This window comes from Dreissena polymorpha, chromosome 10, assembly GCF_020536995.1.
Source record: "Dreissena polymorpha isolate Duluth1 chromosome 10, UMN_Dpol_1.0, whole genome shotgun sequence".
NCBI lineage: Eukaryota > Metazoa > Mollusca > Bivalvia > Myida > Dreissenidae > Dreissena > Dreissena polymorpha.
In genome coordinates, this window is record NC_068364.1 from 5,267,293 (window position 1) to 5,280,412 (window position 13,120).

At 34.6% G+C, this 13,120-nt stretch overlaps 2 protein-coding genes across 2 annotated transcripts; one reads left to right on the plus strand and one right to left on the minus strand.

The window, feature by feature from the left end:
- Positions 1-136: 136 nt before the first annotated feature.
- LOC127848911 (collagen alpha-2(VIII) chain-like) lies at positions 137-1,380 on the minus strand. The gene is made up of 2 exons (XM_052381603.1): positions 1,144-1,380; positions 137-638 (listed from the first exon to the last, which is right to left on the minus strand). Exons 1-2 carry the CDS (start codon positions 1,328-1,330, stop codon positions 232-234), a joined length of 594 nt encoding a protein of 197 aa, XP_052237563.1. The 5' UTR covers positions 1,331-1,380; the 3' UTR covers positions 137-231.
- Positions 1,381-11,129: 9,749 nt separating this feature from the next.
- Positions 11,130-12,836, plus strand: LOC127847885 (uncharacterized). The gene is made up of 3 exons (XM_052380105.1): positions 11,130-11,305; positions 11,467-11,594; positions 11,816-12,836. Exons 1-3 carry the CDS (start codon positions 11,221-11,223, stop codon positions 12,560-12,562), a joined length of 960 nt encoding a protein of 319 aa, XP_052236065.1. The 5' UTR covers positions 11,130-11,220; the 3' UTR covers positions 12,563-12,836.
- The last annotated feature ends 284 nt before the right edge of the window (positions 12,837-13,120 follow it).

Genomic DNA, 13,120 nt, shown 5'->3' on the forward strand with positions numbered 1-13,120 from the left:
TTAGTTTTTAAAGAAATTTAATATGTATAATATAAGCATCATAGAGCCATTAGGCTCTTTTGTGTTTTGGTACAGCTTGCTGTTTTAAGGACACTGCAACATAGAGCTACAAGTACTTAAACGACAACACTGATCGTTCTTATTTTGTATTGTTTAATAGAATCTTTCCAATATATGTTACCAAAGTAAGGAGAGAAATGAATGCATAATGGTAGTCTCGTTGCTTGGCTGTTACGCTAAGAGCGTGCCACAGAAAGAACTTCCTCCGTAACTTCCCTCAATCCTCGTCTGTTGGTCATGAAACATCTCCACCCAAACATGCCATCCTGCATTCACATACGCAATTGACACGGCGGTACCCTGGGTGTCACCATAATTGCTGAAAGATTCGGTGATGGCTGAATTCACAGGGTTCCCATTGATCATCAGTTGTGTAAATATCTGTTGATACCGATTCATGTGAATTGAAAACGCGAACAGGTATGTGCCGCTAACGGGTGCAATGAACAGGCCACTGCTGGAGTATCCTCCTCCGGTATTTAACATCACGTTGTTGAACTCGATGCGCTGGTTGACGTGAAGTACCTCCACTGTATGATCCAGGTTTGCCATGAAGGCCACGCTGGCTGTCCCCGCACCTGAAATTCACTTTGAATGCTTGTCAAAAACAATACAATAAAGCGCAATATGCGAATTGATTTATTGAAATTACATTTTTTTGTCTTGTTTGACACCGTATCTGTAATTATTAGACGATACATGGGGGAATTGAGCTATGGTTTGTACTGGGTATTATACTAACTTAATTTTAACAGTTAAATCCAATTCGAAATTCCAGTGGGAAAGGATGCGAGGATTGAAATCTAGATATCCAGGTTTTTTTAAACAAAGAGTTTTCAAATAAGGCAGCATATTGTCAAATGTACTGATACATGGTTAACATAAACCTAAGTACTGATAGAAAAATTTAACATCGTTTAGGTCCCCTGCAAACAGCTGCCTTCAAACTTAAAGTGAAATGGTAAAAATCAACCACAAACATGTTTTGCTCTTGAGCTTTCAACAAACAACGAAATCTATAGTTAAATTATTCAACACCATGTAATAGTGTACTCTTGTAATAAATGACACATGCACACTTACGTTTCTCTACAGAGCGACCGTGCACGTGGCTCTCCATACTGGTCTGCATCGTCTCTATTAGCGCCATCTGGCGACTAACCTGCTCACTGAGCTCGTTGACCTGAATTTGAAGGCGCTCCACCTTCTTTTCGCACGTTTGCGCCCTGCACAGTCCTAGCAGAAATATGACAACTATTGCGAATATCATCTTCTCCGTAGTAAATATGTCTCTGTTCTTTGTACTTGCGTCGTTATATATAGCCCACATGAAGCAGAAAGTGCCATTGATAACCCTAATTCAACCTATCCTATATTGGTGTTCTATAAATGCCCAAGTCAAAACTGACCATTCCCTATTGGACAATATTGTTTTACATAACAAAAGATAACGTTCAAATGTGACACGACACGCTCTCATGTATCATATTGAGCAGGAGGCATTGATTGTATATTAATTGATCCAAACATCTATCAATATTTTAAAAGATCAACTGAACAACGATTCAATTTATTCTGAAATGAGTAACATAAGGTACGGATGCAAATTCCAGTAGTATAAATTAATCAGATAACTAGTAGTCAGAGGGCCCCAGTCTTGCTGTAAGAAAGCTTTTTTTAAATTGTGTTCAAAGTTTTATTGCTAAATTATCATTTACCTCATCTGTGTCATTATGATAAGAGACTAGAGCTACTACATAAACTTACGTCAGTCTGCAAATAGGTATGCAAATGTGTAGCCTTGCCATTCGATACACCAACCATTTATATCACTTTAATATATTTCAATGAACAGTTAAAAGATCTATGTTTATTGATCGAACTGTGTACGGCTCTGTCGCGCGCAGAATGGCATTCCCATTCACGTTGGGCACCAAAACGATAAGGCACCAGAAAGATGTGCAAATATAGCGCATTGACACGACAATTAGGACAATGATGTGTCGTCCTTACGTTTTGACAAAATATAATGATTCCCTAAGAATGTACCAACACGAAAAAAACGATTAATTTCTAAATGACCGTGAACGTCGGAGCGCACTTCTGTTGTTCTGCCGTTTTTGCGCTTTTCAAACACGAAAACACAAGCTGAAACGACCAAATTGAGGTACCAGCGCAGCAATTAATGGGGGACAAAACTATAGGTCTCTGTGTCGTTCTATCGGTTTCAATCGTGACCCATCAAACAGCAAACCCATCATGTTCTACAAAGTCTATCACAACATTGTTGCCATACCTCTCCCACAGTATATACAAGCACCAAATCGCTTCACTAGACACATGAACTCACTGTATCTACAAAAGGTACAGACAGGATCACTCTACCACTATCACTCCTTTTCCAACACGGCATCACACTATGGGACAAGCTCTCAGCTGATATCGCTACCCTACCGGATCTTGCGAAGTTTAAGAGGGCAGTGGTAAATGTGCGGTACTAGTCTCTTATGTTATGTTTTTGAACCCTCACTTTTATCTGTCACTTTGACCCAACTCTTTTAACCAATTGATTTTCTCTCCATTCTTCTGGAGATTTCAAGCTTTTAGGAACACTACCCAACAATCTCCTTTGTTGGGTCCCTTTTGCTTTTCACTGTCACTAATGTTCCTGACGCGCACCCTTTCCCTGCCTATAATACTCGAAAGAGCGGTTGGTAGTAAACAGAGATAGATAGATAGATAGATAGATAGATAGATAGGTAGAGTACATACGACCCAGAGAGCCGGAGGATCAGAAGCTGGGAGTTGGATCATTGCAACTAAATATTACTTCAACGTCTTTGTCTTATTGCAGTAGGTCAGCGTTCCTTGATTCAGATACAAAGATATTGGCTATAGCTAATTAACCCAAGTGTTAGTCATTACATAGATGCAGACAGCCCGAACATTCAGTCTCATCACTCTCATGTATGTATTGTTTTGAGTAACACAATTGTTAGCAGTTGTAGAGTTATGCTTCATTAGAATGTTATTATATATATAACCTCACACTCGTGTTTTATTAACTCATTTGACTACATACATGTGTATTACATACCTCTACACTACGACGATATAACATTAGAACATACATATATTCGTGTAGTAATGCATTTTCTGTGTGTAATAAAAGATGAACTACATGACTATTTGAAATATACACAGATAGTAAGTTTGCATATTTGTAGGACTTAGTGAAGTGTTACCCCCTCCCCGGAATATTTAGACGAGAACGTTGTTTACATGAACACCGAAAACATGGCACCTGAAAAAATCATCGACACGTCAAATCAAAACTTCCTCGTCGTAATGTATGTCCAAAAGTTTCATATCAATAAAAACGGCAAATACATAAGTGCCTTTTATTAAAATGCACAAATCACATTCATATTCAATCCCTAAATCGTACTCGCCAACTCAGTTCACAGTCAATGATTGGGTACCAAATGACTGAATGCAGGCTATACGCTTCCCAACCCAGTACAGAGTCGGCAACGCTACACTGCATGTGAAGCCACGCATGATTGCCTATGTTGCCGTTCTGTTGACAGCAGTGATCATACTTCTGATTTACGTCATACCTTCTGCACGTGGCAGAGGCATCCACCCTGGTTGTGACTACAGAAATTGTGTACAAAACTCACAAGACGACCCAACATATCCTTTGACTAAACCTTTAAAGACACAATTCAAAACCCAGTTTAAAATAGCCCTTGTAACAGACTTGGATACAGATTCAAAAAGTGAAACTAAAAAGAACACATGGCTAAGTTATTTATTGTATGGAAACTAAATGTAAGAAACATCGATGATTAAACACTGGATGTATAGAAGTAATTTAAAATACAAGACAAATATTGGCTACAACGGCTGTTAACAAATGTATTCATGATCGATATTTTCAATATGATACATACATATTATTTACTGAATGAAAGTCTAAACAGAATAAAATAGTCATTTTAACAACAACTGCAGTACAATATTAATATCACGTCCCATGAGTTAGATTAAACGTGTTATCTACCCGAAAACGGTAATGTAAACCGAGGCCTACGCTGGGGATGACTACTTTTTTAGGGTTAACAATACGTTGAATCAGCCTCTTCTGGATGTGATAAATGTATTTCATTATGCTGCAAAATGAAAAGTAACTTATTTATCAATCTTTATCTTAAAAGTTTCTAGCCAATTGATTTAAAGTGTCAGCCTATCATTATCAACAGACTTCAAAGGAAATATGTCTAGGCAATTCGAACATACTTAATATTGCTAAAATCAGAAGAGTAAACTTTCGCTACTTTTCAATATCGGCTTGATATGTGAGTATTTGCAGATAAATTTAAAGCGGGTATATACGATTTTGTCAAATATTTATGAATTTATATAAACCGTGTAAAAAAAACTTATTATATATATATATTTCAATATAAATTAAAATAAAAGTTAAGAAGAACATGTGTCGAAAAATGCGAAATAAGCCAGATATTTAATTCTGAAATTGAAAACGGCTGTACAGCCGAATTCGCCAGCATGTATACCATACATGTACGATGTGCATCTAAACTTACGAGGGGTGTTCCAGAAGTTTGTTGAATTTCGCTATATCTTTCATTTGGTAACATAAATGGACAAACAAATAGCATGTTAAGAATATTTCGTCCTTTCCAAATCTACTCTCCAAATATCATGGAAACACATAAAACAATAAATATCAGAGATTTAAACATGTGCACAATGCGCACACCGACGCATGTGTAACGTTTCTGTTCAACGTCAATGACGTTATGCAGTTAACAACTGTCAAATCTTTTCCACATAATCACCTCCAACGCGAATGCACTTTTATGTGTCGGGAAATCCACTTGTCAAAAGTGTCTCTATACCAGTCAGCGTCAAAAGACGACACGATTCGCTTTGCCGCAACTGTAAGTTCCTGTTTACTTGCAAAGCGAATACCGCACAACTGTGATTTAACTTCCGGGAAGACGCGGAAGTCCATAGGGGCCAAATCTGGGCTGTAAGAAGGAGGACTTATGCGCTGTAACGTCAAATTTGGCGTAAATTCTGTTTATCAACGACATTTAAACCAAATTTAAATTCGCGTAACGCTCATACTTACAATAAAATACACGCGTGCGCCGCATGTCGTTACTGAGGTCTCTATGGCAACGCGTTTCAAACGCGCTTTATGGAATTCATGCTTTTTTAGCTTATATATAAAGTCCGTGATAATTGGTTTGTATAATATATAAATTTCATTGACTTTTACCAGCAAACTAATATAGCGAAAATCCACGAACTTCTGGAACACCCCTCGTAGTTTAACGGTTTATAATGCAAAGACGAATGCTTCGGTTATTGTAGGAAAATATGTACGTCACTATCGGCTCGGGGGCGCTTATTTGTCTTTGCTGCATTTTATGAAATTCGGCTTTAATGTATAATTTTTCTTGCCTATTTTGTGTTATTGTAACATATTTTATCAATATACATGTATTACAATTAAACACATATAAAAAATCGTATATACCCGCTTTAAGTGTACGATGAAGCTTTATTTTTAATCCATATTAACAAGTCGTGTTAGATACGGACTTCTTCGTAAATCACTTTATTTATTTAAATCTTGTTTATACAAAGAATTGGATAAGCGTTGACAACCTTAGACGCCTCACTATCAAATTCGTTCAATTTTTTTGTTGTTAGTTTGTTTTTTAAGCTTTTCGCGAAAATAACATGTTAGATCTATAAACAGTTAGTTCATTGATGGTGATAGTATATTTTGTCAAATCGAGACAACATTGTCTATGTGATTTTAAGGTTTACCAAAACGCACATTCATCGTCAATAAAGTCAATTTATTTTTTGCTTTTCGATGGTTTATAAAGAAATATCAGTGAATTAAAACTCATAATTTCACTGTTTCAAACAGTCAAAATTATCAGTGAAAAGTATCGATAATTTTCACTGTTTACTGTGAAATGACGTCATTTTTTTTCGACAAAATGACGTCATTATCCCAGCGAAATTCTTTAGTAAAAATCGTTAACAATGTATATAAACTGTGAAAAAAAGCATAAAATAAAAAGAAAATTTGTTGGATTTGGTGGAATATCTATTTTAATTCACTCGTGATCATAGAAAAAAAATATTTTCTATGATCACTCGTGAATTAAAATCGATAATCCACCGAATCCGACAAATATCCTCTATATATGTTGTATTATACCGAACAAATGACGAATAACCTAATCTAGTAATACAATTCGGCAGAATACTGGGCATGGCAGATTAAGTCTTTTGTTCTCTTCAAAAAGCGTTGCAACTTTTGTGCATCTAAAGCTGGCCTATCTAATTTGAGTTCGGAAGTGTTTGTTTAAAGCTGAAACAAAGCAATTTCACCGTAAACGAATTTCTTTGCGGAAACAGTACTTAATTTATAATTCACAGTACAAAAGTACAATCAAGTTGACAAAACGGTCAAACAGAATCAGCCTAATCAGTATTAAGATGTGACATGTTAACAAGAAAGCTTGGCAATAGGACGTTACAGCAGCGCATTGACTTAATTCTGTAAAAATAAGGCGATTTAATTAGAAACATATTGTGCGATTCATATTAATAGCATGTATATAAACAAACTTTTTATTGGATGTTAATAACAATTAACGCTATAAATGCGTGTCGTACTCTAATAGAAGCATATGATAACCACCTTCAACCCATATGATTTGACCTATGTGCGTCGTTACATAGTATAATTGTAAAATGGAGACGTTAACGTTAGTTTTTGATCACCTGTTCAACAAGTTATTTAAAAAGTATCCTTAATTGCATTGGAAAGCAATAGTGTTTATTGTATACATTCTTGAGGAACAACCACGATTGAAAGCTTAAGATAATGGCTGCGTTTTTATCAGAAATTGTGGTTTTATTAAAAAATAAATCATGCTTCTGGTTAGAACGGTTCGCATGAAACAAAACTCCGTAGATTTGGAAATATTAAAAAATATGGAATTGCAGATTCTTCTTGCTAGATAGTGATTGCAAAATGTAGGCTCTGTGTGATTATAATCAGAATCTCTATGGTACTTTTTACATTTCGTTCAATTTGGGTTGTCCTTGTGATAGTTTAGCCTTCGCGCAAAGGTGACATTATGGTAGCGGGAGACAGTGCCATTTGGGAGTTCAAATGTATTTTTCGCGCTTAATGTTTCTATGCATTGTATTGAGACAAATTTGTATAATAATGCAAAAAGATTTCCTTTGACACAACTTGTGGCTATGGACAAAAACCACAGTGGTCGCGTAGGATGATATAAAACTAATTCATGCATATAACAAGACCAATAACATTGAATATTGTTTGCAACATGCAATGAAACGCTTCATTGTTCATTGTATGTCTCTTATTCTTATAATGTGTACATGTATACATTTTATTATATTTCAATTACACATATGTTTATCTATCCCCAGACACAATGTCTTTTTCAGGAATTTGCCGGGTTTCCTATAACGGAAAAAAAATAGTCGATATTTGGTAAGATGCAAAGCCTTTAACATTTATATTTTTATAGACTTTAACAATTAATTGACACTTTATGTGAGCAAAGATTTTTCAAATTTGAACTGAAATGCCCTTCATACGTTAAACAATTTCTCTATTCAATGACACGCAACAATTGTACAATCTCTGACTAACTGTAAATGTTTCTCGTCAAAGTGAAGTGTGTATTATCATTGTAATGGATGATAATTTAGTAAGAAAAAAACCAAGCAGGGCTTAATTCTTTATTTGTGGAAAGTGCCTGACCTTCCATCTTTGGGGAAATAATATCGAAAAAAAACATGAGAAAAGGGAAAATAATTCTGAAAGTAAGCTTGAAATTTGGGGACGATTTCTTCTTTTTAAAGAAAGTCTTTCTCTTGGGAAAGGAACTATTAGAAGGCCATTGCTTAAGGAAGTAAAAAGCCCTGCCAAGTAATTGAATTTCAAATAAATAATTCTATGTTTATTGATGAACACATAAACATCACATTATTAACAAATATTTTATTTTAAGCACTTAATTGATGTTTTATATGCATGTAGACTTAAACGACCAGATTCAGAACAGAACAGAAGCTAAACTTGCTTCTTAGCGCCTTTGAATGTTAATGAAGGAAAGGTGACTCTTCATGGCTTAAAAAGTAGATATTTTTACGATATGGTTTGAAGAGTTACTTCCCTTCAATTTGATACAGAGCAATTTTCTTCATTCTGATAACTGATTCTAAATTTATAATAGGTTAGAAGTATATATTATCACCACTAATCATCTTATCATGGTATGCCATGATGGTTAAATGTTCTTTCTAGTTGGTTAGTTGTTTGTGCAATAATGTCACAATTCACAATGTTGAATAAGATACGGCATCAAATTTGTATTACAATGGGTAAGATTGGTGGTGGCAATATAGATTTAGCTTTTAACATGTATATTGATTGTCATATCAAGTATATTGATACACAGAATTAGTCTCTTATAATTCATTTGATGAATGGCCAATTCTTTATCTTAATGTTTTATATATGCAAAATTGTGAAAATTGTAAATATTGGATGAGACTATTATACTAATAATAAACTAAACTTATGTCGACAAAGATAAGTTTTATTTAAAGTCGGCAAGACAGCAACATATACAAACATAAGCTCATGTGAGATTTTGAACCGACTATTGTACAACTAGGGTATATAATAAAACAAGTGTAAATCAGCTACAATGTTAAGAATGTAAGTAACATGATAGTTAAACAATTGTAATGGAGGCATAGTATTAAGTTAAACGACTTCTTAATTGCAACTAAAAAATAAAACATCAAGAGTTAGCATGTTATTTAAATAAAACATAAAAAATGCCTATCCGTTTATATATAAATGATGTTTAAAAGAGTACTATCTAGATTAGCTAAGGAATGAAAAAAAAGGTAAAACAATTAAAAGGACTGTTTAAGAATCTTCAGTAAGAAACACACAAAGATTTGGTACATGTAGCAGATTGGCCGCAGTCATGATTTGCAGCACTAATAACAGCACATAGCTCTAGGCAATTTAAAGTTTAAATATAAGTATCTACATATGACTAGCAATTGATTACATACAGAGAGACTACGGCATATGAGATCTGGTAAGTGTTATGTCTATATATATCTTTGATGTCATACGGCACAGTCTCTTTGTTTGCAAGCAGGACAAAACATGTATTATACAGAAAAAATCAACAACAAGCAACACCATGCAAAAGGCAACACAAGCATAATATATGAAATACTACACAGACTTCAAGCTGAGACACAACGGGGGAAAAGCAATACACAAAGACAGATTTTCAAAAATATATGATAACTGAAAATCATGCACTAAGCAAAACAAAATACAAATAAGCACATGAAGTATGAATTCAAAGAACAGCCACCTTGAAGGCAAACATTAGTTTTGCTTATAATTAACTACGCTAATTTTTGCATGTTTCTCTTTTTCCGGCACATTATCGAATAAGGTGGTTTAGCTGGCATAGTACGCAAACTAGTACATACAATTGGCTTTTTGATAAAGAAAAGAAGGCAAATCAACGCCCTCAATCGATCCATAACACAAAGTAAAAAAGAACTACGTAAGTACATGTTTGGAATATAATATATAATCTCAGAAGTTCAACTTTAATTTGTCGATATCCGCAACGTGTGCAACGTTGTTAAATAAAACAATATGGCGATGATGACATCATTAAATAACGTTCACGCATAGTCTTTCTTTTTTAAGCTATTGTTTTTGTTAGGAAGTTGAGAATTTTGGTCACGGACATTTTATGACGGAAATTTTAAATTGTGTTTAATATCTTAGATAAATATTTGGTTTTGTAAAGATTTTCACGGATAGTTTACTTTGTATAGTCATTGAAAAGAGAAGTGGCAACATGTAAATGTCGCTGAACCTATTATCATGTAGAATAACATCACGGAAATTAATTTTTTTACAAAGTATGAAAATCATTACTTTTGAAAGAACCCATGATCGTACAATGCCTTATCTTTTCAACAGCGAATGATCAGAATGTAGCAAAGCTGCATCAAAGACAAGTTTAACGTTATCTTCGCGCTCTTTGGATGACTTAAGATCATGGGAACGGCAATAAAAAAATCTTAAACTTGAGCGACATTAAATCTCAATCTTTGTTTCAATCACATTTGTTTAATTTTGAATGTGACTTATCGTTTACATTTACATGTTTGTTTTAAATGTAAATTTATAGTTTTAAACTAGAGATATATTTAATGTGCATTACATGTTCATGGTATTATATAATTGATATATGAAGGCGACGGTAGCAGACATTTATATTAGACGTTTTGTAAAATCATGCATTGCTTAATGTTTGATCTGAAATGCCCAAGTATGATTCATTTTAATTTTATACGAATGCGTTTATAATATATAGATAAGATCTAACAATGATAGCCTATGGTTTATCTCGTCAATTTGTCATTATCACCTGACGACAATTATTGGAACACCCTATTTATTGAATTACCGTGTTTTTGTTCAATGGTTTTAACTTTTCATCGTTTTCATTATCTTTTATCTTTTTATAAAAGCTTTTTGTATTTGCAGAATAAGCCAAAACTACAAATACACACGAATTTGTCAGCTTGAAAACTGAAATAGATATATTTAAAAAATTCCAATACAGTTTAGAGACGATCAAAGGAATACTTACAATTTGTGAGCAGGATTTTCCAAACGCATCCTCGTTTCTATATGACGATTTTGGATTTGTTCATTCTATGAATTGCATTCACGTGTTCACAACGAAAGAGTTTCAACATCATTTTGAAAAAAGTTTTCAGAAGACAATTCAAACAATGACAGCCAACACTGTAGCTGAAACAATAAAAAACGAAAAGTCATTGGTTTTGATCGTTGTGAATAGTACAATGATTCAATCTGTATGTGAGGTATTGAACGAACTTAACAACCAAAGGGTAGGTGTTTTACTAGTGGGCCAGTCAGAGAACTTGAAGTTTCGTTTTTCAAGCTTTACACAGCCGGGAAAGATCATAAAGGATGCAGACATGCTTTTAACACGTTGTGCATTTGATATACTAAATATCGTCTATGAAAATTTACAAATGCTAAAGCCACCACACGGAATTTCAAGTATGCTTACTTGTTTATTTATTTATATACAACGTTTACTTTTCTAATAATTGAATTGTGTGTTCAAATGTATTGTAACATAACGTCCTGATTTATTGTATACTGGTTAATACATTGTATGACATATGTTTGCTATAACTTATGTTAAGTTTGTATTTCAGGTAACGATGAGGCCAAATTTGATAACATTTTTGAGTTAATAATGTCAACTTTCAAAAGTATTTGCCTCCCTGTGAACGAATATCCCGATATGTTACCCGACTTCACTTACCCGCAAAACATTGACAAGGTACGTGTGTATGTCATGTTCGGAATTTTTTGTAACTGTTTTAAACGTTTAAGTATGTTATAAAACAATTGTCGTTGTTTAATTTAAGTGATTGTGTATTTTGTTCAAGAATATAATTATATATTTTTATCTTTGTTTCGCATTTTCCGGCTTAATATAAAGCAATAATTTGAAACATTATCAACTAGTATAATTATTTTTATTTTGCATGTTTTGTCAAGGCTATAGAAATTGTAGCCACTGCACCCGGAGTTGTTTTGTGCGTAAAAAAGCGTGGGATGCTGGAAATTTATATTGATCAATCTAAAACGAAACATGTCACTACTGACATAATTCGCAACGCGTTACATGTCAATGATGTCATAAACTTTACGTTCGTCTATTGCAAAACAAAGCAATTATCTCTGTATGAGTCTGGAGATTCTGTTTTCCAATCACTTGGAACGCTCGGCGGCTTTGTAAGGAAGGTTGCATTGCCAAGTGTATCTCTAAGAGATCAAAGCAGGGATTCGGCGCAGAGTGTTGGTTCCATGAGTGCAAATACCGTCGCTCTTGTTTCTCGTCACGTGGTTCAATTAGCACAGCTTCCTGTTTTAGTTGTGGACTCTAATGCAATGCCAATAGGTAACATTGGAAACATACACCAAAATGCAGAAATAGACATATTGCCAGTGGATGTCGATGAGGCATGTGTTCATCTTTGCGACCCCAAGTTCAGGACAGATCTTAATGTCAGAATGTACGCAAAACTAAGAAAATCTGGAGATTTGCGAGCCTTGCGTGGATCGATCGTGCACTTATGGGGCGCAATGTCTCAGCCTGGCCACGGAATACTCGTCGAGCATGATGCAACCGCCGGAAATGGCCTTCGAATCATTATTCGTGACCGCCGTAGAGAGGCGCCTTTCGCGCAAGAGGGCGACAGTGGGGCAATGGTCTGCTACCACGATCGTGAAAATGACGTTTAATACGCTGTTGCAATGTTGATTGATTCGATTCAAATTGAAGGTGAGCCTATACATAGGAGATACACAGCGCAGATTCTTGATGACGGGCTTCAGAGACTGTCGATTATAAACGGATGCCAGTTTATGATCTTTGAAGATGACCCCGAAAGTGACGAAAATGTTTAGGTTTAATGAATTGAACAAATAGTCATTCTATAGGACCAATAACTTTTCAAGATATTTATGAAAATGTTTCATTTGTGCTGTAAACTGCATAATTTTGATTGTGAGTAGATTTGTGTAGAGAAACATCATGCACTTATATAATATTATATAGTTGCATACGGTTTTGAACTCATTTTCTGTTTATTATATTAACGACATTTCTTTTTTGCGCACTCATTGACGTCATGTTTTCGTATTTGTATGTTTTTGTGTATATGGATTGAATTCTCTCGCCCATTCTTAAGCTCATAAAAGGGGAAAAAACTTCTGATTCAAACAGTTATGTTCTTTAATGGTTCTTAATTTGGATAAAAGATGTTGCAAATACCTTTCATATCCTTGAACTCTTCGTGA

Excerpts from the sequence above, each read along its gene's own strand:
- LOC127848911 (XM_052381603.1), bottom strand. The coding sequence starts at position 1,330 with ATGATATTCGCAATAGTTGTCATATTTCTGCTAGGACTGTGCAGGGCG. Across the intron at positions 639-1,143 it reads CGGTCGCTCTGTAGAGAAAC|GTGCGGGGACAGCCAGCGTG; the intron begins GTAAGTGTGCAT and ends AGTGAATTTCAG.
- LOC127847885 (XM_052380105.1), top strand. The coding sequence starts at position 11,221 with ATGCTTTTAACACGTTGTGCATTTGATATACTAAATATCGTCTATGAA. Across the intron at positions 11,306-11,466 it reads GCCACCACACGGAATTTCAA|GTAACGATGAGGCCAAATTT; the intron begins GTATGCTTACTT and ends TTTGTATTTCAG. Across the intron at positions 11,595-11,815 it reads ACCCGCAAAACATTGACAAG|GCTATAGAAATTGTAGCCAC; the intron begins GTACGTGTGTAT and ends TGTTTTGTCAAG.